Source organism: Artemia franciscana, chromosome 4 (assembly GCF_032884065.1).
Source record: "Artemia franciscana chromosome 4, ASM3288406v1, whole genome shotgun sequence".
In the NCBI taxonomy this organism is placed as follows: domain Eukaryota; kingdom Metazoa; phylum Arthropoda; class Branchiopoda; order Anostraca; family Artemiidae; genus Artemia; species Artemia franciscana.
Window position 1 is genome coordinate 45,166,809 of NC_088866.1, and position 26,027 is coordinate 45,192,835.

At 35.9% G+C, this 26,027-nt stretch overlaps 1 protein-coding gene across 1 annotated transcript in view; it reads right to left on the bottom strand.

Annotated features, from left to right (window-relative positions):
• LOC136026484 (OTU domain-containing protein 5-B-like) overlaps positions 1-26,027 on the bottom strand; it is a gene marked incomplete in the record, with an annotated part of 71,219 nt that overhangs the window by 41,469 nt on the left and 3,723 nt on the right. The window contains 5 exon segments of the mRNA XM_065703101.1: positions 2,248-2,404; positions 5,418-5,573; positions 15,830-15,927; positions 19,304-19,413; positions 22,534-22,721. Coding sequence (XP_065559173.1) covers positions 2,248-2,404; positions 5,418-5,573; positions 15,830-15,927; positions 19,304-19,413; positions 22,534-22,721 — 709 coding nt within the window.

Consider the following 26,027-nt stretch of genomic DNA (forward strand, 5'->3'; position numbering starts at 1 on the left):
CAGAGCTCTTAGTTTAAATCCCGACCGTATCCGGTGATATTGGGAGAGTTGGAGGGGAAAACTGGAAATCTTAGAAAATGCTTAGAGTGGAGAGGTCGGGATGAAAGTTGGTGGGAAGAATAAGCACAAGTCCTAGATACATGATTGACATAACCGGACTGAATCCACTCTCTTTGGGGGAGTTGGGGGGGGAGGTTGTTAATTTGGAAAAATTAGAAAAATTGAGGCATTCTTAACGACCAGATCTTAATGAAATTTGAAATTTAGAAGGAACACATGTCTCAGAGCTTTTATTTTAAATCCCGACCAGATCTGCTGACATTGGGGGGAGTTGGAGGGGGAAACCGAAATCTTGGAAAACGATTAGAGTGGAGAGATCGAGATGAAACTTGGTGGGTAGAATAAGCAAATGTCGTAGATATGTGATTGACGTAACCGGACTGGATCCGCTCTCTTTGGGGGGGTTAGGGGGGTCCAGTACTTTGGCGAGTTCGGTGCTTCTGGACGTGCTAGGACGATGAAAATTGGTAGGCGTGTCAGGGACCTGCACAAATTGACTTGATAAATTTGTTTTCCCCAATTCGACCATCTGGGGGGCTGATGGGAGAGGAAAAATTAGAAAAAATGAGGTATTTTTAACTTACGGGTGGGTAATCGGATGTTAATGAATTTTGATATTTAGAAGGACCTCGTGTCTCAGAGCTCTTATTTTAAATCCTGACCGGCATTAAGCCTCTGATTTTCCTTTTAAATCAATCTATTGATTCTTAGAATTTAGCTAGAGCTCATACCATATGAGCTCTTCCAAAAACCATATTCCGACCTCATCACAAGCTCTTGTTTGAACCTATAGCCTACTTAAGGACCGGAACTTGTTAATTATTCGGAACACACTCAAGAACATTGGTCTGAGAAATTAGTTTCAAAGCCAAATAGATAAGTGACGGGTGACAGAATGCGCTGGATTTATGTAAGTTGGGCTATACATTTACACATTAGGAGGTGGGAGTAAAGTATAGCGGGTCTACATGCAAAATGTGTTAGCTGAAATTATTCTTTTCATTATGAAGAAAGAATTATTTTCTAACTTCACACCCTAAGTCCAATGCATTCTGTCAAACCAAATAAGTCTTGTCGCTATGAGATATGAAACCAGCTTTTACAGATCTATAGATCAAAATTTTTGAGTGTGTTCTGAATAATTAACAAGTAACTAAGGATCTTTCAGCTCCTAATTCTGTTTATCGTGTCGGCTTTGTTTTTAAGAAGAAGCTAATGAAAACTGACTGACTGTTTAACATATAATGATATTAATTCCTGGAAGACACACAAATTTTAATTTTTTTTACAACTTCTTTCTGGTAAGAAGCAAATTGAACGTCATATCGATGTACCTTCAATTGCAGATAATCAAAATGAAGACGCCATTTGAAGTCGAGTTCTTTTTATTTCTTCCTTTTATAAGATGTGTTCAGATTTTCTACGGTCTACAATACCACCCAAAATTGGAAGTATGACGTCATGATTACAAGCATGTGAGGTCCAAAAGCTCAAAGTACTGACCCAGGCAAGCAAAGGAATGGGACAAAAGCCCGGCTTTTTTTCTAGTTTAATATAATATCTCCTATATTAAACAATTCCTTAGACTACGCTGCCTTTCCATTTACGAAGTTAAAAAGATGAAAATATACAAAAAAGGATATAATTGTTTGCTTAGGTTAGTCTTTTATGTTTTCCCCGTTAATAAAGGCTTCCAGATGTGAAGTGGAAATATTCCAAGTCTTTGGTATTATTAAAACCTTGTTGTTTTATTATTGTTTTTCTCCACCGTCTTTATGTCAAATATTATATCCGTTTGTCTATATTTTCATTTGTTTGAATCCATCTGTGTTATCGTTACCGCGGTTTAAGTGCCTTTTAAAGAGAAAATCTGACTTGGCCCCAAAGTTCCGAATCCTTTTCAGACGTATCTCTTTTTAAGTAAACTTGTTTACACACCTGAGCAGCAGCAGAAGACTTCACCAGACAAATGTGTTTAGCGCGTTTATATCGACATTCGACAAGATTAGGGCCACAAACATTAGCTGTAGCAGAGGATTTCACTAATTAAATACGTTTACCGTGTTTACAGCAGCATGTTACAAGATAAGGGTGTTTACAAGCCTGAGGTGCAGCAAAAGATTCTCGACAGAAAGACGTTTTAGCACGTTTACAACAACGTGTCACAAGATAAGGGTGTTCACAAACCTGAACTGTAGCAGAAGACTTCAATGGGTCTATTATACATCTCTGACAGTGCTTGTATTTCTACATGGTTGCCTTGAACAAACTCATTACGTTTCCTAATAACATAGGAATGGAAGTCCTCGGTTATCCACTGACGGAAATAATCAGCATTTGCGATCTGAAACGAAATAATTATTTATCTTTGAGTATTTACGTTAAGACTTCAACTGTGTCAATTTAAAAGGCGTTATGTGCAATTTCTACAATTTTGTGTGTAGTCACAACCTTAAAACAATCAAGTTCCTTCGATTTGTCAAGTCTGTTTCATTTAGCTTTCAAAATATTTATAGTGTAAATTAAAGATATTTAAAAGATATCAAGTAAAGCACCATTTTTAGACCTGACAATCTTGCTTAATAATATTGAAGAATAAGACTAAATAAATCTTTTCATAATGCTTAATCCTTTCGCGACAGCCGGTACCCCCCAATCCCGGCATGAAGAAACCCTTCGAAAACTTCTAAATTAATTGCTAAAGTAAGAAAACGTATTCCGTCGTGTTTAACCCTTTCTGACTAGTCGATTATTGGGTAAAGGTTGCGTTCAGTTGGAGTTATTCAGCTGGCGGCAACGTTTGGCATTTTGTTTTTTCTCAAAAAAGGTAATAAGTCAGGTTATTTATTCGTCATAACAAGTTATAGCGTGGTAAGATCATAACAAAAACTACAAAAGTTATTGTCGGTGTGCAATAAAACATTTTGGTGAAAAAAATAAAAAAAATCCGATAGCCATTTGGACGCCAGCTCTGAAGGATTGTAGTTTTGGGACCTTGTGGTGCCAATGGGAGGGTCCTTGCGTGGCGGCGGCAGTAAAGTCCCGCATGACGAAGTAGATAAAATGGCATTTTCAAAAATGCTCAAAGGGATGCAATTTCTAAAGCAGCAGCAATCATGGAATTGTTTTTTCCTGGTTGATTTTCCCTTCCGATGGCCTCCTTTTGGTTTAGTTGACCCTACTGATCACAAAAGCACTCTCTTTCTAGCTCTCACTCCCTCTTCTGTATGATTTTATTCTAGTGTTGATGCTTGTCCACACAATGCGAAAGCGAGCATCTACCAACCAAAGTACCATACTGGATGCCTTAGAACGTTTGGGAAGCGATCTTGGTGATTGAGATAAAGATGCCGACTGGTTTTAGTAGTCTGATGAGATAAAGCAGGATCTACGGGAATACACCGTCACAGAGGACAGTAATATGTAGTCAAACTTGGCTGACACGGCACCCGCTACAGTTTTCCTGAGTTCTCCAGTCCCAACCGATACAGATTCCAGCCTGGTTACGCCTTCAACTTAGCCGGTACCAGCTCCGTCTCGTTCAGCCAATCAACCCAAGAAAAATGTAAGGCCACCGGCAACGAAGGAAAAATCGTTGAACCAGAAATGACTTGGAAGAAAGTTGTCGCAGAAACCCATCAAATGGATACGATGAGTTCTGAGGATAATTCGGAGTAAATAAGCTTCTGATTTTTTTAATAAAATCTTAATTCACTTTAAAAGGGCAGGAATTTCAACCTAACAAACGATAAACTTAGGTATTCCTTGGGATAAATCTGCTAATGGGGATCCACCAAATTCTAAGAACGAGAGATTACTTGGCTACTGATACTGACCTGGGTGTCCCTTTTGTACCGTCACGGATGTCCGAGAAGCGGAATTGAAAGGATTTTAAGAAACTCAAAGTCAGAGACAACCTGACAATCACAGCTGAAGAGAAAGACAGTCTTTTCAATTTGCTACGGAAGAAAGACTTGCTCAACCTCCAATTCAAGCAGTAAGTGAAGTCCGGAACACCTGAATACTGACGAGTCCGACCTCTTGCTCAAAGAATGTTCCATGCTAAAACAATATAACCCAATGAAGTTGATAAAAAGGGGCTAGAAGCTTCAGTGCTTCGACCGCATGAGCAGTTTCGTCAACAATTTTGACGTTTATCAAGGTCAATTCGAAGCTTTCGAAGACGATTAAGGATTCAGACTTGACGGCAAAGTCGTTCGACAAATGACTTGGGGGAAAAGAGCATATCATCATTCTTAATAACTTCTTTTCGTCTGTCTCCCTTCTTGAGCAACTACGTGGCTCTATCCTTGCACCCGACAGAACTCTTCGACCACAAACATCGTGGATTGTTTGGTGTCTATAAAAGTATTAATTCCAAGATTGTTCTATTTGTACCCAACTACCATGGCAAAACGATAGCCTTGCCAGGAGAAAGAACTATGATCGGCCTGCCTTAAATTATGACAGCCCTTCAAATAGAAAAAGATGATAATGAGCAAATGGGGAGGGGTGACGTTTTGGACCAGAAGAGGGGAAAATATGGCAGAGATAGAAAGTCGTTGAAGTGGGTGCATCGACTTTTCTTGGTTTTTGTCGTTTTGACACAGCAATGCTCGTGTTTTGCTCACTCTCTTGCTTCCCGAAGAAAAGATAACCATGGTTGAGTTCCGGTGACGGGTCGTAAGAGGGCCGTGTCTGTGCCACAGTCAAAGAGGAAAGAAGGAAGCACTTTTCAGCACAATGCTTCAGTTAACAAAACAAGACGAGGAAGTGGTGATGCTTCGGTTACAGCTAATGTCCGTGTTATTGGCCTGGGCGAGCACTTGCCTCACCTCGTGTCTTAACTCTCAAGATCCTAAGTGTGTTCTCTACAGCAAATTCAGCCAAGACCATTCTCGATTTGCTCCAAACGTGGTGTCGCGTTTTGCATCGATGAACAGAAGAAACTAATATTCCAAAATTATCCTGAATCCTAAATATAATAATAATAATCACGTGTTTGAGCATTTTACGAGAAAAAATTTAATAGAAGGATAGCAATAAAATTATTCCAAAAAAAGTTCTTGAAATACCTTAGAACCACAATGGGAGCTATCTTAAAGTTAATGTTGTTGCTCTTTACTATGTGAAATTTGAGATAGCCTAGTAATTTGTTTCTTTGGAGTACAAGTTCGAAAGGTAAGACTATATAAGCCTTTTAAGAGACTTTCAAATTTTATCAGATAAATAGGTATTAAAACCAAGAACAGTGTTTATTTTATCTTCAGTTCTAGGCATGCAAATCGGAACTAATTTAATAGCGAATTTTTTTTTATAAAACATCTCCATTTACAGTACCAAAAAAAAGAACTTACAATATAGTCCATGCATTGCTGGCGAACCAAAGAGTGCATCTCTTGATCTCCATACACTTGGTCCGAAACTGATCTAAATAAACAGGCACCGTCAGGATGCATCACTTTAATTAGAAAGCCACGTTTGATCATCTTCTTCTCAAAGCGGCGCTCTTTCTGAAAGAACAGATTCAACAATTAAATTCTCATAACTCTGATTTACGAAGATTCTTCTGATATTGCTTATGGGTATTAGTCTGCTTAACAGTTCACATTCAAAATTCACTACTATTACTAGTAACTCACCACAGCACCAAGCCGCCTGAGGCCAACACAGCTACGCACGCTCCTCCTCCATCCCAATCTATTCCAAACCTCCCTCTTTACACCCTCCCAGGAAGTTCCTTCTGGAATTCCTTCAAACTTTTTTTCAACTGTGAAAAAACACCCTGAGCCAAAGCTATTCTACTTTTAACATCTTCACTGCTTCCACCGTCTTTACTAATAATACTACCAAGGTAAGTGCAGCTGTCCACCTAATCAATCTTTTCGTTACCAAATGTCACTTTTTCATCTTCACTTATTCCTAGCCTTAGTGACTTAGTCTTCTTACCATTAATTTTTTAACCTATTCTAGCAGCCTTAACTCAAAAACCTCTGGAAGTTCATTCTTTCTGATCACATTTTCATTTAGGACGTTTAAATCATCAGTATAATCTAAAGCCAGGAGAGTTTTTCCTCCCCGTTTGATTCCTTGGTCTTCCATTGCCTTTTCTGTGCTCTTTAGAACAAAGTCCATCAAAATGATCCATATTAAGGGGGATAGAGCACAACACTGTTTAAATCCCGATTCAATACAAAACCAGCTGCTAACCTCATTTCCTATCTTAACCGCAGCTGCATTATTCTCGTAATAGCACTATTCACTTTAATTTGTCATGTACACCATATAAGGATAGAATATATTATATTTTATTCACTGTAATAGCTGGAGCTAACATGAGCATGTCATGACACAAAAAAAAGACCCAAAACAAATAAACAGCACCAAAAAAAAAAAAATAATAAGGCAGCAAGTGCTGCTTCAAGGTCAATAAATTAAAATGTATCATAAAAAAAATAACATAAGTCAAGAATCTATTTTCACGATTAAAATAGCGACCGTTTTTTATAGAATATTTCAGAATAATTAAGTATATAAGTGGTTGGTAAATTCAAAAACACTCGCAGGCAAATACCTAAAATAAACTGCATCAAACATTAAATATTTGTCAAAATAATATTATTAAAATCTATATATATAAAAATAAGTTGTCTGTCTGTGGATCTGTGGATCAGGTGACGTCATGTTTCTGTGTCGGCTGACGTCATGAAATTAGTTGTCGTCATTTTTGCTTTGACGGTGACGTCATTAACGGTATTTAAGACATTTGTTCACGGAAAAATGTTTAATTGTAAAATGACTGAAGAACCTACAATGGGGACGCCGGGGGCACAGGCGGGATATATAAATGACGACCGGGACACAGGGATTGTTCGAATAGAAATTACAGACCGGGACACCGGGACACAAATGACGACCGGGACACCGGGACACAGGGAATATAAATGACGACCGGGACACTCAAAGAGAAATTACAAACTGGGACACCGGGACACAAATGACGACCGGGACACAGGGAATATAAATGACGACCGGGACACAGGTACACATCATTAGAATAATGAGGTATAGATCTGAATACGGATTGTTTTTCCCGTGAACAATTATATGTTGCATGTTCAAGAGTCAGTAAACCTGACAATCTATTTATATGCACAGACAATGGGACAGCGAAGAATGTTGTATATTCGCATGTTTTATGTAGTTAAAAACATATATTTATATCTATCTCTATTCACAGGTGGGACACAGGGACACAACTACAATGGCGCGTAACTAATATGGCGCGTAACGACTTACGCGCGCGGGGGGGCTTGGGGGGGCGCGAAGCGCCCCACCAACTAGGTGTTGGGGTTGCGCGAAGCGCCACCCCAACAGCTAGTACCGTATAAAATAAGGGACGAATAATTTGCAATATCTCTCGGTACTAGAGGCTGGGTAAGTCATTAACTGTGGGCAATTGTTTTTTATTTGTCGGAGTCTAGTGACTGGTCCTTCAGTAGGGTGGCTCTCAAGGTCGGGTAGTAGACCACGATGAGCTGGGGAATTCAAATAATTTAGTCCAAATCGATATGTCAACTCACGTCTACGACTATCAAGTTTATTCAAGTTGTTTTAAATTCAAAGTTGTTTTAGTGCACCATCATACGTTGAGTAGTTATGTCCAAGTAAAATTCTTACAGCTCTTTTTTGTATCATTTCAAGTCTTTCTGATTGATATTTCGTCAAACTCAGATGCCAAGCTGGACACGCATACTCAAGAGAAGGTTTAAGATAGCTGCAGTATAAAGATTTCAAAATCTCAGTTTGAATACCAAATCTCTGCAGGTCGGAAAACGATTGTAAAAGTGAGGCGACTTTTTTAGTCAGATAGTCAACGTGCGAGTTCCACCGTAAATCATCGTCCAAAAGTATTTCAAATATTTTAATAGTTTTCTTTATCGGCAGTGGGGAAACAAAACAGTGGCTGTCACCCTTTATGAAGGAAAAGGTCATATAAGAGCTCTTAGTTTCGCTGACCGTCAGTTTTACATTTCCTAATTCAGGTTTAAGGTCATTAAAATTCTCGCCAGTCAGACTGTTCGGTAGTCGGAGGGCTTAGTTACAGTGATAAAACAGTCAAATCATCGGCAAATTTAAACGCTTTCGAACTGTTGCTAAAATAAGATTAAAAACAATACAAATACAGAAGAGAGAACAATGAGGACTTTTTTTCTCCCAAGACAGTGAACGAACAAAACCTATTTGAATATTTCGGCCCTATATCTAACGGCCGTCTTCAGGAAAGAAAACACTAAACAATAACACACTTACAATAAAAGTTCTTGGTTAAGAATCCGTTTTTTAAAATAGCCTAGGCATCATTACTTCTTAAACGAAAGTTCAGCCAAGACTGTGTGATAAAAGTTAACATTTTACAAGCTAAAAAGGTTCATCATTCATTTCACCAACTGTGTTTATTAAAATTTGAATAATTTCTTATTGTGATTTTTGCCTTCTCTGCATCTAATCTTGTAGTTCTTTTGGGATTGGGCTTGTTTTTTATTGGTTCCTAGTTTTGTTTTATTTTAGATTAGATTATTTTCTAGAATTAATTTTGTGTACATAGGGTTGAGTCACCCAAGTCTCTTTTTAAGGATGTATTACTACTTAAGTTTTGTTTGATTTCGATTGCCTCGCGGATAGTTTGTTTCATTCCTAGGTGATTGCTAATTAGAATTATTTCGTCAAATAGAACATAATGGTTTGGATTTTAAAAAATATGATTGCTTAAAGCTGAATCGAAAGATATGGAGCTATTTTTAGACTTTAATGCTTTTTCAATACTTTCTTTGTGTTGCTGTAATCTTGTTCCTAAATTTTGGTGGGTTCGACCAAAGTAATAATTTCCACAAATACATTCTATTTGATTCACCCCTCTTAGACGAGTAACTGGGGTTTTATCCTTACCAGAATTGAGAAGATTCATTATACTAAATTATTTTTTAAACAAACTTTTTTCAGTTTTGAAGTAATTTTCGGAATAAAAGGTTGGTAAATCGTGCTTGTGGGTTTATTCGAATCATTTACTGGTGTGGGATTTCAGGCTTTAGAAGAATGCATCTTTAATCTTTGAGCAACAACAGTATTTATGAGAGAAATTAGGTACCTGTTGCCAAAAAGTATGTCTGTAATAAAGTTTAATTCTTTTTTAATATACGGCTCTGAACAGATATTAAGTACTCTATCGACAAGAGATATTACCACGCCTCTTTTAACCTGTGGAGGATGGTTAGATTTGAAGTGAAGGAATCTATTATTATGCGTAGGTTTTCTGTAAACCGTAAAATCAAGTTTATTCATACTACGCATTATCAATACATCTAGAAAAGGTATTTTTCCATCTGTTTCGGTCTCTAGAGTGAAATGCAGGTTTCTATAGTAAGCATTTAAATGTTCTAGAAGGAACATTTCAGTGATGTTCAGAACATTCTGAAATGTTCAGAACTTCAGTTTGGAATTATAGCGAAGATCACCTTCGCTATAATTCCAAACTGAAATTACGTCGTAAATGAAGCGTCCCCAAAACACATGATTAACAATATACGAATCCAGTGCCCAATTTTCAAGATGCTCGACGAAAATATTTGCAAGTAGGCCTGATAGAGGTGCTCCCATAGGAAGGTCCCTTACCTGTTTGTAATATGAATCTCGAAACTGAAAGTGCATGGAATATTTGTTACATAATTTAACCAAATGCATAAGAACATCAATGTCTAGACATATCGCTGATTCTTCGATTAGATGATAATTATTTTCCAGTTTATTTTCTAATAATTATTCAGATCAATACTAGTATACATGGAAACTATGTCAAAGCTGCTTAATAAGGAATTTTCAGAAATTAATAAAAAAGGAATTTACTCCCTTGTGGCAAACCGCAAAAAATTCTAAGAATCCAGATGGCTCATGATAAAGGAGTTGGACACGCTGAGAGTGTTTTCTTTGAAAAAGATAACTAGCAAGCATACGTGCAATAAATTAACGGGCATCCATAGGCTTAACTTCTTCCACTACTACATTATGGTCAAGATTATCAAAAGCTTTTACTATATTAGCAAATAATGCATCAACGTAAGCCCATTTTTTTCTAGGTGTTTAACGAGGGTATCCGACAAAGCAACCAAATAATGATCAGTACTATACCCGGTCTAAATCCAAATTGTGGGGAATCTATGTTATCTTGTTTGTCTTCAAATAAACAATTTAAAAAAAAAAACTTCAAACCCCTGTTGAAAGAGCCAGTGTTTTTTAAATAAGCCTCATATCAGTAATATCCTTAGGAACCTTACATTTGGGGATTGGGGTAACATACACCTGTTTGAAAATACTAGGGAAAACACCATTAATAAAATATTGGTTAAAAATTGCTGATAAAGGAGTAGACAAAAGATTAGCACACTCAACAATCAATTTAATCGGTATTTCACTTGGATAACTAGATTTAAGAGGATCAAGTGCCTTCAGCTTCTTAGCAACTGAACTAATCTCTAGGATAGGGATATGTGAAACTTAGTCAATAGGTGGTAATACTGTTAGTCGCAGATGGATTTTACAAATTGATATAAAAAATTCATTCATCTCATGAGGTTGCAGAGGTTTACCAATATTATCTCTAACTTCAACTTTGGTCACTTTTTTGCCAATTATAACCGCCTTGGATTGGATTCATATATTTTGGTTATAATTTATGAACCATATTGCTAACACGAATATCTTATTTTATACACAATTGTATTTCCTAACCTTTTGAAGTCTTCCACTGGTTCAGTTAAATGCAATTCATTCCTCAATTTTATCATATCCCGAATATCTTGAGTAATCCATGGTTTTTCATTAGATTTCACATATTTTGTTTTTTTGTGGGAAATTTTCTGAGCCTTTTTTGAACAATTCCCTACAAAATAAACGTGCCGTTTTATCACTATCTGTCAATGACAGGGTATCACGCCAGTCACAATTTTTTAGCCATTTCTTGTAGAAATTTACTAGCTCAGGTCAGTAGGGCCTGTACACCATACTATTTTTTGTGTATTTGGGATAAAATGATTAGGTACCCAAGCACCATAGTTAACAACACATATCACCAGTGATGCCACTTCATTAGGTGGCCTCTTAGGCCTGCACCACAACCTTAAGACTTAATATAAACGAAACCGTGTTTATTTGGTATATTGTTGAAATTGAGAACTCTGTTTTTTATAGATGATCGACAAATAATACCAACACCATCACCATGTGTTACTGTAATTTCACGGGCGTCATTCTTGGCATAAAATAGGTATCATATCCATCAAATACAACATACTTTTCAGTCGCGGGCCAGGATTCACAGATACAAGCAATATCAGTAAGTTTATTTTTCAAGCATAGTACGACCTCTTCCATTTTGGTTATAAGTGACCGGACATTTGACACTAGTATTTTCGGAAATGAATAGGGATGAATTAAGGTCTTTACACTGCGGTCTCAATTTGCTTGCTAACAAACTGAATCGGTTCCAATTTGAGAAACTCGGAAAACACGTTTTGAATGGTGGGTGGAGCCCACCATTCCTACATCAATAGAGGTGCATTTTTTCGCTCCCGTTTTTTGAACTTCGCCATTCAGTCTTAAAACGCAGCTTTCTCCTTCTGTGAAAAGTGAGATCCACATTAGGACAATAATTCATAAAACAAGATTGATGAGTGAACTTTTTACACAGAGATTTGTGCGGAAGAAGACGACAAATATTGTGCGGCAAATATGCAGAAACGTGCAATTCTTCGCCTTTCTGCAGCCTCTACTTATTTGAAATTTGCAAACACGTCACTCGGGGGTATGATCAGTTATATAAGTCTCTTCATCTGTATGAACAGGCTGATGATACTCTTGTTGAGTCGGCATGACTTCGCTGGTAACAATGCTACTGCATCGAACAGATACATCAGTACTGGGACATTTTGCCCACTTTTATTACGCTGGTTTAAGCACTTTTCACATGTAAAAATCGTCCCGAGGGCTTCTGCAGAGCAAGAACTATGTCTGCATCAATTGCGACGAAGGTCACATGCATGTTTTTGTCAACACGATTTCAATAGTATTCGTTTGTCATATTCGTTTTATCGAGTGTCAGGATACAATTTTTCGGAGAATCTTTTTGCACACGAGTTACGCAAACAAAGGTCTTCTTCAAGCCATTTGAGTACTTGGTTTTTCTACAATTGACATGAGACTCTTTATTGCATTTAATACACTGCACGCCACCTGTTTTGCTAGTTAATTAAATTTCTTAGTCCAAGTCTCCACAGTTAATAAATCACTAAATCCCGAGAATTTATAATAAGTAGTAAAAACGTCAATGCGTCCAATTTTTTAAAAAGGAAGAAAAACCCTAAAAGTCAAGGAATCTTAATGAAAATCACACCATCAAATTCAACATATCAGAGAACCCTACTGTAGAGGTTTCAAGCTCCCATCTTCAAAATGTGGAATTCTGCATTTTTTTTTTTTTTTTACAAGAGGAAAGATCACAGTTGTATGCTTATTTTATTTATTTTTAGTTGCTTTATCAAGGGGTGATCGTATCGAACCAATGGTCCTAGAAAATCGGGGGAGGGTTCATTAGAACGGAAATGAAAAGTTCTAGTGACCTATTTAGGTGACCAAAAAGAATGGAAAGTAGCTATTATCCTCCTCCCCCCCTTCCCACGCCATTTTTCGCCCAAAGTCAATCAAAATTTTGAGACAGGCATTTTGTTCAGCAAAGTTGGAAGGTCCAATAAATATGACCCACTCCACAGCTCTTCAGGAAAAGGCTGTTAGGTATGAATTTACCCATTGTTTACGTATGGTATTTATTCGATATTTTTCGGGGAAAGGTGAGATTTTCTGTTGGGATGAATTTCCACTGGAAGAATTTTACGTAGGGAGGGAAGTATCCAGAGGGTAAAGTTTCCAGGGGGTGATTCTTATACGAAATTATTTTTATTTGTCTTAACTTCTGTTTCCAGACTCAATATTGTATGTGGATACGTTCCAGGGGAACTGTCCAGGGGAAATTTTCAGCAGGGTTGTGACAGTCTGAGGAAAGGGATCTGACAGTCTGAAAAACGATTAAAAATTAAATTATTCTCCAAATGAAAGTATACTATAGAGAATTTTTCTGGCAGAATCGTCCACAAGAGATTTTACGGGGGACTTCTCAGGAAGGATAGAATTATCCAGGGGGAATATTTTTCGCAGGAGGAGCTCTCCAAGGAGGAGTTTCTTGTGAGGGGAGAGAATTTTGAATGGAGGGGGAACCAAATTTCCCGGCATTATCTGAACAACGATCAGAAATTAAATAAAAAAGTTGTTTCAACTAAAAGTAAGAAGCAACATTAAAACTTAAAAAGAACAGAAATTATACCGTATATTAGGCATATACCCCCCTCGGCAATACCTCGCTCTTTAAGCTGAAGTTTCATTGATTGTCCCAATTTTTTAAGAGGCTTTTTAAAAAGTATTAAAAAATTTCCCATGAAGAAAGAGGTATTGAGAGGGTGGGTAAACCCCTCATACACGAAATAATTTCTGTTCGTTTTAAGTTTTCAGATTGCTTCTCACTTTCAGTTGAAAAGACTTTTTTGTTTTTTTTTTAATTTAATTCAGTATAATGAAGTGTTTCATTATAGATTGAAATGTGATTAATCTTTCTGAACGTGCCAATTTCAGATTAGAACCTATTTAAAATATAAATAATTTGTGAAACGCGTTTAAACAATAACGGAGAAGAAACATTAAAAACTTGCTGTTATTATATTAAATAATTATATTCAAATTATATACTTATATACTTAAAATATATAGTTAATATTTATATACTTAATATTATAAACTTATATACTTAAAACTTATATTAAAATTATATTAAAAACTTTCAAAGAAAATTATTTACCATTCAAGGTATACTTTCTTCCTTTTTTCATATTTGATTTTTTTTAAGACTTCACACATTTTTAATTATGTATTTAGGTTTTAACCATTTACAATTTTTTTTTATAAAAATTTCACATATTTTCAATTTTTGTGGAGGAAATTTAGAAATTTTTACTTTTTTCTTAAATATTTCAAAGATTTTGTCGAGCGAAGTCATTATTTAAAAAAAATCCTTAAATGTCTTTAAGAGATGTCCTTTACGGACATACGAAGTAAGATTTGTCGGGACTAGGGACCTCCTGTTATTCATCAGATAAGTACCCTTTTGCTTTTTTCGTAATTCCCCATTCTCTTTAAGCTTTTTCCTTTTTTTGCGTTAAGAATTTTATTTTGTCGTTTTAACCTAGTTAATTAAATAGGTTTCAAAAATCCCCAAATGGGTTATGACTCATCTGATCGCCCAAACAGTATTTTAGTCTTCTTTTCCGTCTGGCTGAGTGGAATTGAAAGGCATTCATTTGGCTCATTTTTTTTTATTCACTTATCTAAAAAAATTTGTATACGCAAATTTTTATAAAAATTTTCCATTTTAGATGGTAAAACAACTTTTGTATCATCTTTACCCTCTTTAGAGAAAACGATCGGTATAGATAGTTGAGCCCTTAAACTTTTATTTTCTTCATTTTGAATTTTATCAACAAATTCTTTTGCTGTGCTTATGAACACTCCTATAGTTTCCGCTGGAGTATAGCCCATACCCAATGAATTAAACTTGTGGGATCTTAAATTCCCTTTAAACGTATGGTTTTACAAAAAAAGGAATTGAAATTAATCTCTTCCCCATCAAATTGATTAAATACAGGATTACATTGACTTGGTAAACCTTAGATGTCGCTAAATAAAGGCTGTTCAACCACTGGTAGCAACAGATCGTTACCGACTGGTAAAAGCATCGGAGTACTACATCTCGCTTTAAATACTTGAGAAAATTTTTGGTTTATATTTTGTGGCATCTTTTGCGACTTGAGATGAACAAGTAAGTTGTCTGACTTCATTACAGTTTTTGTTTTCCTGGTTACATTGATTTTGCCTATAGGTATAATAAATATGTTCAGTCATACCCGCGGTGTACGCCCCCTCTCCAAACCAGCTCCTAGTGTGGCAGCCTGATGCGGCTACTGAGTTGCATCACATCGAAGTAGTACCAACTCGGCGTAATTTTGAATTTATCCCAGACTATTTACTAGGCTATGAAGGTAGCCTACGAGTGTAACCTTTATAGGTATTCTCTTTTGGTTTGCAGTGCGCATCAAAGTAATACTGCTACCCTCGTTAGGAATCCAAACAAAGCTAAGATGTGCTTAATCTAGTTTAATAATTTGTTTAATCGTGGTTTATTTAGTAAGTTTGAAAAGGTGTTTATCTAATATAATGACGTGTTTATCTAGTATAATCGTGTTTAATAAGACTGAGACGTGTTTAACCCTTCTAAACCTATAAATATACGATTAAAACGGCCCTCAACTACCGAAACCTGTTTTTAGTCTGGCCCAAACAGCGTCCAAAAAATTATATTGTCCCGTACTTGATGCTAAAGATGATGTTACGATGCTTGATGCTAATATTTTTAAAATGAATTCTTTTGTTAAGAAATGTCTTTATGAACGTACAAAGTTAATAATAAAAAGTGTTTGAATATGTTTCAGCGCATTTTGGCATAGATTTAATCAGCCAACACAATTTTTTAGGATACAAAGACCCTTTTTGACTTGAAATCAGTCACTTAATCCTACTTATGAAGTCAGAAAATAAACTACAAAATAAAACATACTTCGATCCATTCATCTTCAGTAAGGTCCAATTGCAAAGGCCCATACTCATCACCACTATTATAGCCACGTTCGTCAGGGTTCGGACTTGAAGGTACCTCTGCAAGTAAGATAGTGTTAAGTAACCAAAATTATACTAAACCAGCCACGTGATATTACTATTCTAAGCCATTTCGAATCTTTCATGGTCTAGAAGTTAATGGGGTATTAATAAAATTTATATCAAGTTAGTCACACTGTTTTATAAGGATTCCCGTAAAATGCTGGTTGTTTTCAGTACTGAATACTATTACAAACCAACATCATCTTGCGTTATACAAAATAATTATAATAGAAAAAAGATAAAAATAAATGGAAAAAAAACATCGCGGCACAAATCCACCTGAGGCACCACAGCAGCCAAGCTGTATCAATTTCTTTTTCAAATTTTCTAATTTCTTTCTTTAACATTTATTTTTTTCGGAAAATAGAATTTGGATTCTGCATTATTCCAAACCTAGAACCAAATTGGGATAGGGTTAACTACAATAACTGTTTCGTAGCAGATAAAAAAACGAAACGTGCAGCTTAATGGCTTATCGTTTTGAAGATACCTCTACAAACTAATAGTTTTAAGCAACCAAAACTAACCGGCGTTGATTGGGAAGCTTTAAAAAATAACAGTTCAATTTTTGAATCTGATACTAACTTACTTAAGGTGTCTCCTACCTACAAACCAGAGTCTTGAGACAGGACTAATAATTATCACTGGAACAAAAACGTTTATAAAATAGAATTGTCGACTCGCAAACCCGGCAAACGACTCAGTGAAATCCACGGCCTTAATTATGGACTCACAATCCCAATTGGTCGTGAGTGGACAAGACATTAACTCCACCTGAACCTGGATAGTAATGCCACATCCCAAGTCAAGTATAATACAAATAGTTTGAAGCAAATACCTAAGCTCCAACACCCTACCTACTCCCTACCCCTTCTTGAATTTCTCCTGCTAGAGAGAGGGTAATATGTACTGTAAACGCTTTGAACTGAACGCAACAAGTAGGTTACTAGCCACTCTTTCTTGATCTTACCCCGCCAGAGAAAGTGTAAAAATTTTTCGCTCAATTGGTTCACTCATTTAGAAATGCATAGCGAACAGACGAACAGCCAAACGAGAATTTTATGATATCAACCATCTGTCATCTATTAGGGAATATGTACCTGAAGGGTAACTTAAGCAGAAGGGTAAATATTACTTTTAATGATTCAAGAACCAATTAAAACACTAAATAATTTCCCGAAGCAATACATACAGGATCCCTTGTGTTAAATGCGACAAATTCCTATCTATGATATCTAATCATGAACACAGCTTATTTAAGGGTTTTTGGTGCTTTAAAGAATCTCCCACTACCGTCCATTATAGACTTATTCAGTTTGTATGGCAAATTAGAATGGATAGGGGGATCTTGCTACAACTTGTAGAGGATAGAAAAGAGATCCGAATAAACGACAGAAAACTAAACCCCAACGCTTAATTTTCCAGAAATCTTAGAAAAACTAATTAATTTCTTTCACTTTGCGCCTGATATAGATATTAAATTTTAATGAAATTTACATCATAAAAAAGTGTGAATTTTTTTCTGATTAAAACGGAGGAGATTTTTTGAAGTTCAGGAAAGGTCAGTCCACCTACTTGAAAAACGCTGAAAATCTGCTCAAAGGGGATTTGATTTGATTAACCTGGTCATTTTGGAGTTCCTGTGGTGCCACCTGCTTTGATTGATAAACTGGCCGACACAGCTTCACTGTCTTTTCAATCCAATTTCGAAGTTAAACCAGGGTTTCTCAATAGCTGTCAATGATAACCAGTCCCCATGGAAAATTGGCTAATGGACCCTTTGTCTTTGAGATGGTCACCAACTTTGAGACAGACAAAATGGTTTATAGGGTATCCAATCTTCTCATTGATTATCGACCACAGGAGGAAAGATAACACCATTAATTTTTAGGCTGGACACATTCCCGGGGCCAGAGCCTCAAATGACCTAAGCACAAATTTGTTTAAAGGAAGTGTTTGATTTACACCAAAGGTGGTCTTTAAAAATTCCTAAAATCGTTCATTGCAAACCTGAGACTAATTTTTCAACACATTTTTCACAAACAAGAAAAAAAATTGCAGCATATACTATTTTGCGAAGACCAGATTAAAACACACTCCCCTTCTCTGAAGTATAAAAATTACGTATTCCCTCAACCCCTCCCCCAAAAAAAGGAAAAAAATTCTGGAATTTTAAACTTGAACCCCAAGCCATGAGACAAGACGAGGTTTACTCTCCTTTGAAAATCAGAAACCAAGTGAAATCCGATTTGAAAATTTCTCTGGAGAAAAATTGGCTTCAGTTGCCCATGACATAGCCTCAAGTGACTTGCCACTTTAAGAAAAAGGCTTGCCCCCCCCCCCCCCCTGATGAACTGGGACCAGGCTTTAAGGAATAACTAGGGGATTTCTTGCGATGTAGCCAAACAGAAACTTTGAAAGGATACCATGGAGGAATGTACGTCAGAGTGTCAGGCGGTTAACCGTAGCGACGAGCTTTAGTAGATGAAATGTTTACTGTTTCGGTAACTTATCATTAGGTAAGCGGAAGTATAAATATTTGTAGATAATAAAATCAAATTTTGCTGTCCTGGTTTATCCTATGGTAGCACAGTAGATATATGGTCTGGTCGGGTATACAAAGCACAGGGTTGGATTTCTGCTACCGCAGGGTTGGGTCACAGGCTTAATACCTGTCCTCAAAAAAACGACCCAGCAACTGAAACCTTAATTTGACACCCTATACACCATTAACAACTCTAGAGGATCTTTTTTATATATTTACAATGCTGTTGAATTTCACTTGGAGCTTATCAGTTTCCAAAATTATTTGATCCACGTTACAAAAATATCTACTCTGTCCGTATGAGCTCCATAGCCCAAAGACTTTTGTCTAAAAGACTTTTGTCTAATTTGTTTAACATTATCTGGCTTTTCTTGGTGTTTTTTAATTCGCTGTTGAGTTGAACTGCCTTTCATGAGCTACATAGCCCACGTACTTTTGCCTGATTTCCGTAACCGTTTGGCTTTTATCAGTGTTTTATTGACTTTTATAAGCTGCGTGGCCTACGAAAGCTTGGCTTTTATTAGTTCTTAATTAACACTTATGAGCTGAACGGCCCAAAGAGATTCGTCTAACCTGTTTAACATTATTTGGTTTTTATCAGTTTTTATTCGCTTTTACAAGCGGCAAGGTCAACAGACTTTAGCCCCATTCCATTTGCCACTAATTAGTTCCCCATACTTTTCTGTTCACTTGATAAGAATAAAAAATTCTAGTATAGCTCCAAATGTTGTGTTTTTTATGGTACCAATAATAGGACAACATATTGAATCAAAACATAACAACATTTTTGTATGTCACTAAAAATATGGCACCTTATTGTTACAGTACCTGAGACAGAAGGAGGTGGAGATGGTGCACCAGTTGAGGGGAGGCTAGGTGCAGTCACTGGGATAATTGGAGATGCTGTTCCTCTATCTCTGTGTTTTTGTCGGAAAGACCTAGAGAAAAAGTCATTAAAGTATTTTTTCCTATTCCATCTATAACAAAATAGAAAATCAACAAACACTTTCTTGGTTTATCTTATTTGTAGGTTTTTCCCACTTTTTCAATCTATTTTTTTTATTAATAGTAGCTTCCAGATACATCATATTATATTTTTTATATTTATTATAATTACAAAGTTTCCCCTCTTCCAGAAAAAAAAGATTCCTGGAAGTTAATACTCAGTGTCCTGTTCGCGAGATCTTTTAATTGCATTGCTTAGATTATATGCAATACTCGCCCGCCTTCAGGCACAAAATAGAAAACAAAAAAACATAAAACGCATATCTCCTCAGACTATTGGAAACCAGCTGACTGTATGAATTCTAAAAGATATCCACGCTTGCCTTTAGGCTTCAGCTGCCTGTTGCATTACACAGACGTCAGATTTTTTACAGACACTAAACGATAATGTAGATATGTCTTATTTTTAGGTATATTAATAACTTGTAGCATCAAATTTGAATGATATTTAATACGCATATATACATACGTATACATATGAGGGACTAAAGGAACTTTCCCAATATCATATTAACTAAAAAGGCCCCCAACAAAAATGATTGATATGTTCCACTATTAGATAGAAAATTCTAAATAATGGACCCATAGAAAACTTAGATCCTCGTTTCAAAGATGTTTCAATGAGGTTGAGATGAATATTTTAGAATGGATTTGACAATTTAAAATCTGGTTTAGTCTTACGAATTTTGATGACGACTAAAGCACTCTGATATGTTCTTAAATAGTAAAGAATGTGATAAACAGTAGCCTAAGACTCTGACTATATACGTATCATAGTGCCCCCATCTTCTACAAAAAAAGCCTGAGTTATAACCATGATGGATAGAGATTAGTATTGATTTTCTGTTATTTTCCAATTGCCTAATGAGACCTACTATGTCTGTAAACTTATATATAAATTCCTCATTAAAATTATCCACATAAACAAGTTTATATACAGTAAAGCAAAAGAAGACATATGTGGAATAAAGTATGTACACTTGTATATAATTTGCTAATAAAACTGTGTCTACAAATTACAAAATTGCCTTCAAAACAAGTTTAAACAGTAAAGCAAAGGAATAAATACGGTCTGAGATAGTACTGGGGGGAAATGGGAATAACAATAAGGATAGTTTTGACACTTAGTTAAGCATGCTTAGTTAAACATTATTATAGAGTTAATATTAATCAAAATGTTAGACATGCCTCTAAACGTTCAATGTCAATATTCAACTCTATTTTATTCAAAATTCATAAGGCTTAACAGTACTTTCTGAGCAGAGTTCAACAGGACAGTCTTATTCAGCTTTATAACTTGTTTCATTAAAAAAAAAACGACGAAGAAAAATTAGCTTCTGGTCAACGGAAAATTGCAAACATGTCTGATGAACAGTTATGCCAAAAAATTGTTTATAGACAACACTGAATTTCACTTATTAAGTAACAATGGCATTAAAATAAAAATATTTTCTACCCCCCCCCCCTACACCTATCTTAACTTAATTCATACCAAAAAACAGCAATTTTTCAAAATTTGTCTTTGGCGGTTTCAAAAAATGAAGTTTTCTCAAAAGCAACTACACCTTCAAAGAAAGCTACATATTTTTAAGCTGTCTCGTGCCATATGTTTTAGCTGATTCTTTTTCGGATTTCTCACTCACGTTCCTTTTTTTTTTATTTTACATCCACTACAACCAAAGACGGCTTAACTGCATACAGAGATCTCTTTCATTAAAAATTATTTCAAGAAAGAATCAAATTCTTTCATAAAACTTAACTTATCAAGAGAGCAGAAGCTCTCTTTGCATGAAGTGCATTTTTCAGAAGCGTCGAAAAATAGTCGAGCAATATTGTTGACAAAAAACGTAGAGCAACAGTACGCGATTAAATTTTTGGTCAAAGTGGGCAAGAATGGTTCAAATATGCTCAACTTGAGTAGGCCTAAAAAAATGAGGCAATGTCCCAGGAGGGAAAGGGAGTCTCTCGACGACAACGAGCTCTCAGGGTGCCATTCAACGACCAAAACTGATGATACAGTGGAAAATATTCGATGACTTATAAACAAATGTCGGCGACTCAGTGTTCAGGTGTAATCTGACATGAGTAACGTGCCGGGAAACAGTTGTTCGCTAAATTTTAACCAAGGATCTGTGCATAAATAGAGCATGCACAAAAATGGTTTCCAAAGTGTTGAAGGCCCAGCGCGTTGTTACGAGTCAGGACCTGCTTGAACATTACAAGACTGATAGTGACTCCTTGGGCAGTGTCATCATAAGTGACAAAACGTTAGTTTTCGAATATGATCCCAAATCCAAAGACCAGAGCAGCACACTAATTGTCTTTTTTTACCAAAAAAAAACAAGATTGAGCAAATTGCAGGTAAAGGTCATGCTCATCCTGTTTTAGACAACAAAGGTGAAATGAATCCCGAATTAGTGCTCCAAAGACAAACAGTTAAAACCTGGTATTTCTGCGGAGTCCTAAAACACTTAAAGAACATAGTTCAACAATTCGGACTAAACATTTGTGACAATTAGTTCTTGCACCATGATAATGCACCAAGTCATGGTGTACTAATTGCTCACAAGTTGCTAGTGAACTCACAGCCTGGATTTGGCCCCGCCATACTTCAATTTGCTCCCGAGAACCAAGAAATCGCTCAAGTAACCAGGGTCAACCCGAATTCGTTTTGGAAGGAGAAGGGGCTTAAAAAAGGATTTTTTTTTGGGGGGGGGGGGGAACTTCATAAAAATGTACCGACAAATTTGTTTCTATTAACTTTCGTAACGTTTTTACGAGTCGGACAAATATTTCGAGAGGGGTCCAAGCGCTCTGGAAGGGTTAAAAGACGCTTCAGCCCAAGAAGGGTGGGTAAACATTAAAAGATGTTCATGGAGTTGGAAGGCCAGTATTTTGGAAAATACTAACTCATTTGTACGTTCATGTTGAATAAATTATTTTTTATAACAAAGTATGAGAACTTTTGGGACAAACTCTTTATATCTATACATCAATTAACTGACTTCATATTGTTGCTACAATATATCTAAACTCCATAACAAAAAAAGAACCTTAATGGTGATCCTCTATGTCTCCTTTTGCTTTGTGATGGCCCAAATTCATCATCTTCATCGAACCGCGAAGAAGAAGAAGCAGGACGTTTTTCTTCAACTCGGGAAGTACTTGGACTCCATCTTGGGGGCGAATTTGTTACTGGTGGTATGAACAGTCTATCTCGCCCATTTAATCCTTCAGGTGGCTAGAAAAAAAAAAAGAAAAAATAGTATTTGTTTTTGCGTCAAAAAGAATCCCTTTTGTCACCTGAAAATACCCCCTGATATCTACTCCTAATATTTGGTTGTGTTTGCCCACTAACTCTCAATGAACCTTCAGATAAATATATAAGGAGGATTTGGGGCGGAATAGAATTTATTCTCTGATTCTTCTAAATGTTCCTGGGAAGTACTGGCCAAGTACTCAGGGGCGTCTATTCACATAAATAAAAATGAGAGAGGAGAGTGGCAAGGAAGTATTTTTCAAAATCTATGGAAAGGCAATTTTCTTGTGTTGGCAACTTTTTTTTTCAATGGCAAAAAAACAGTTATTTTTCAATGTAAATACCAAAAAAGGTATTTCTTTTCTAAGTCCAGGGAGGAGGGACACTTGTCCCCTTGAACCAACAAAATCACTTAAAACCACAAGGAAAATTTGTCCTAGGTAGGGGACAAACCTTAAAATTGACCTTTCTTAAGAAATGAATATCACCAACTTAGACAGGATATCACTTTGGAAGGAGTCAAATTCATTCTGATGTAATAGCCGACGACAAATTTACTCTTGCAACCAGACCAGAACCAAAGGGAGGGGGGAGGGTACTTCCTGGATATCCCCTGGCAGAAACACTAGAGGCTCTTTGGCAATGTTTTCTTGACTGTCATATATTCAGTTTATCAGACGATCTTGGACCTAGGAATGTATTTACTAGTGTTCATCAAACAATGGAACTACAAAGAAGCAGAAATATATAAGTTAGAAGTGACAATACGTAATATAAACTTATTCTCTCCCAGGGAGGACTAAATTCAAAATCAATGGGCTTATGCAATGCAAAGCGATTTGAAAAAGAACATGGACGAGCTGGCACATCAAATGGGACAGTTGCCCTCCCTCCTAGATTTTAAAACAACATTTTTTTTCTGGTATTTTTATTGAAAGATGCTTTTTTTGGGTATTTCTCATTAAAAAACAGGCAAACTGTCGCCCCTCCTCAAATTAAAAAAAAAACTGGCATATTTTGCCTCCTCAGTCACTTCACTACTAAGCACATATGCAAGGATTGGTTTTGGGGGATGTCGAATTTACGAAATACATGTGAATCACGTTGAAAATATAAGAAACTATTTCCTAAATTATTTAGGGGGTGGGCGGATGGGTCCCTGGATGCTGCACTACCTGTTTGCATGATAAAAGAAACACTGCCTGTGAACCTGACTATTGAAGCCTGTCAATTTTTCAAATTTGATTTCTAATAATATTATATTTCCCAAAGCAAAACTGAGACTGAAAACTTACGGAGGCCATCTTGACTTTGGTAGGTTTTTTGTTTACATCTTCAACATTTCTATAACACAAAACATTTTTTTTTGTTTTTTGAAAACCAATCTTAGCTTAAAAATCTGTCAGACTATAAAATTCTACTAATTCTTAGCCTGGGACCCCAAGGAACTCAGTCTCATTCCCATTGGCAGTCCTGTCCACACACAGGGTAAGGGTTTAGATCTATTTCACCTCCATAAAAATGTAATAATTGTAACAAAAAAATGTACTTTATTTGAGAACTATCCTTTGAGACCCAGGGATGAGGGGGGTTCCACTTAAGGAGTTGACCTGTACCTATGATCTTCAGCAATATACTACCTTTGCTGCATCTTCTATTCTATCTTTTAAGCCTTATAAAGAGGGAAGGAGAAGATAGAATTTTGAAAACACCTTTCAGTGGCATAATTAAGCATTAAATTTGGTTGTATTTTCATTAACTATACTACTTTCTAGAATAGGAAAAAAAGATGCAACAATATGAAAACAAGTTGAAACCTGACAAATCAACTGCATACTCCCACATCGGTTGTAAGTATTTGTAATATTTGATATGAGCCTATCTCTCTTGCGTAGCCATTGACAGTGATAAAAAACGATTGCCAAATGTAGGCTATAGTGAACTTTGTTACCAACATACATGACATTAAATATGCACAGAAAAATGTATTTTTACATAAAACATAAATATATATATATATATATATATATATATATATATATATATATATATATATATATATATATATATATATATATATATATATATATATAGCAAAAAGAGAGATATGCCATTGAAAATACTTTCCGGGGGGTCAACAACCACCTAGTGGTTCTCCAGAGAGTAGTAGGCATAAATCAAGGGGTCACTGTTTTCACTTATTAATCGAAAAAAGAAAATTTCAAAGAAAAGTAGCCTAAAGAACTCCATTGAGTCAAAATAGAGTCAAATAATTTACCAATCATAAAACTACTACAAAGCAGCATTAATAAATAAATGAAACCCAAAACGAACAGAAATTACAACAAATAACCAAGTCAAACTCATAACAAGCAGAAATTAACACGAGTAGGGCTCACAACCCCTATGCCTTCTCAAGGTCAGTGCATAGTTTCCACTGAAAAAAAAAATTAGATGTTATCACCTGTATAACTTTAACAAATGAAAAATTGTTAAGATTTTAAGGGAAAATAATAATTTAAACCTCTTAGGGTTGTTCTTTAAGAATTTAAAGTTTAGCCTGCTATTTGTATGCTGGAGAAACTTTTTCATCAATTTTTAACAAATTGCACACATTTGAAAATTTTGACACAAATTGAAGTAGCATTTAATATAGTTTTATACCTCCTCTCCTTCACCTGAAAATTAAAACTTAAAATCATTCCCAAAAATTCTATCTATGCTCCTTGACACCCTGAATACACCTACACTCCTTGGATTTAGTTAAATTTTAAGAGCAGAAGTAGTAATAGAAGTAGATCCAAAGTTTGAACTTAACACAAAGTTGAAAGTTTGAACTGAACTCAGTAATTCCTGGGATATTGCAGAGAGGTCTTATTGGCAACCAACATACACACAATGCATTTTGATTTAGTTTTAAAGCAACATTTATTTTTTAAGCATAATAGGCAAATTGTAAAACTATGGGGTGTTGAACTACCGAACAACCCTAGAGATATAGTAACTAGACTGTTCATCTATTCTAAACAGAGTGGTTATCTTAAAATTCTGACTGGAAGTGTTTGGAAAATTTTGGGCTAAAGAGGAGGGCTGATTATCCTCCAATCACTCTTGAATCTTAAAAAGACCACAAGAACTTTTAATTTCCATTGAAATTAGCTCCTTTAAAATATCAATGATATTACTAGCTATGATTGAGTAGTACTGCCTACAATAGTTCTTATATACCCTTTGAACACATCCACAAATAGCTTTTGCTTTGTTTAACTCAAATATTCCCTAAGCATT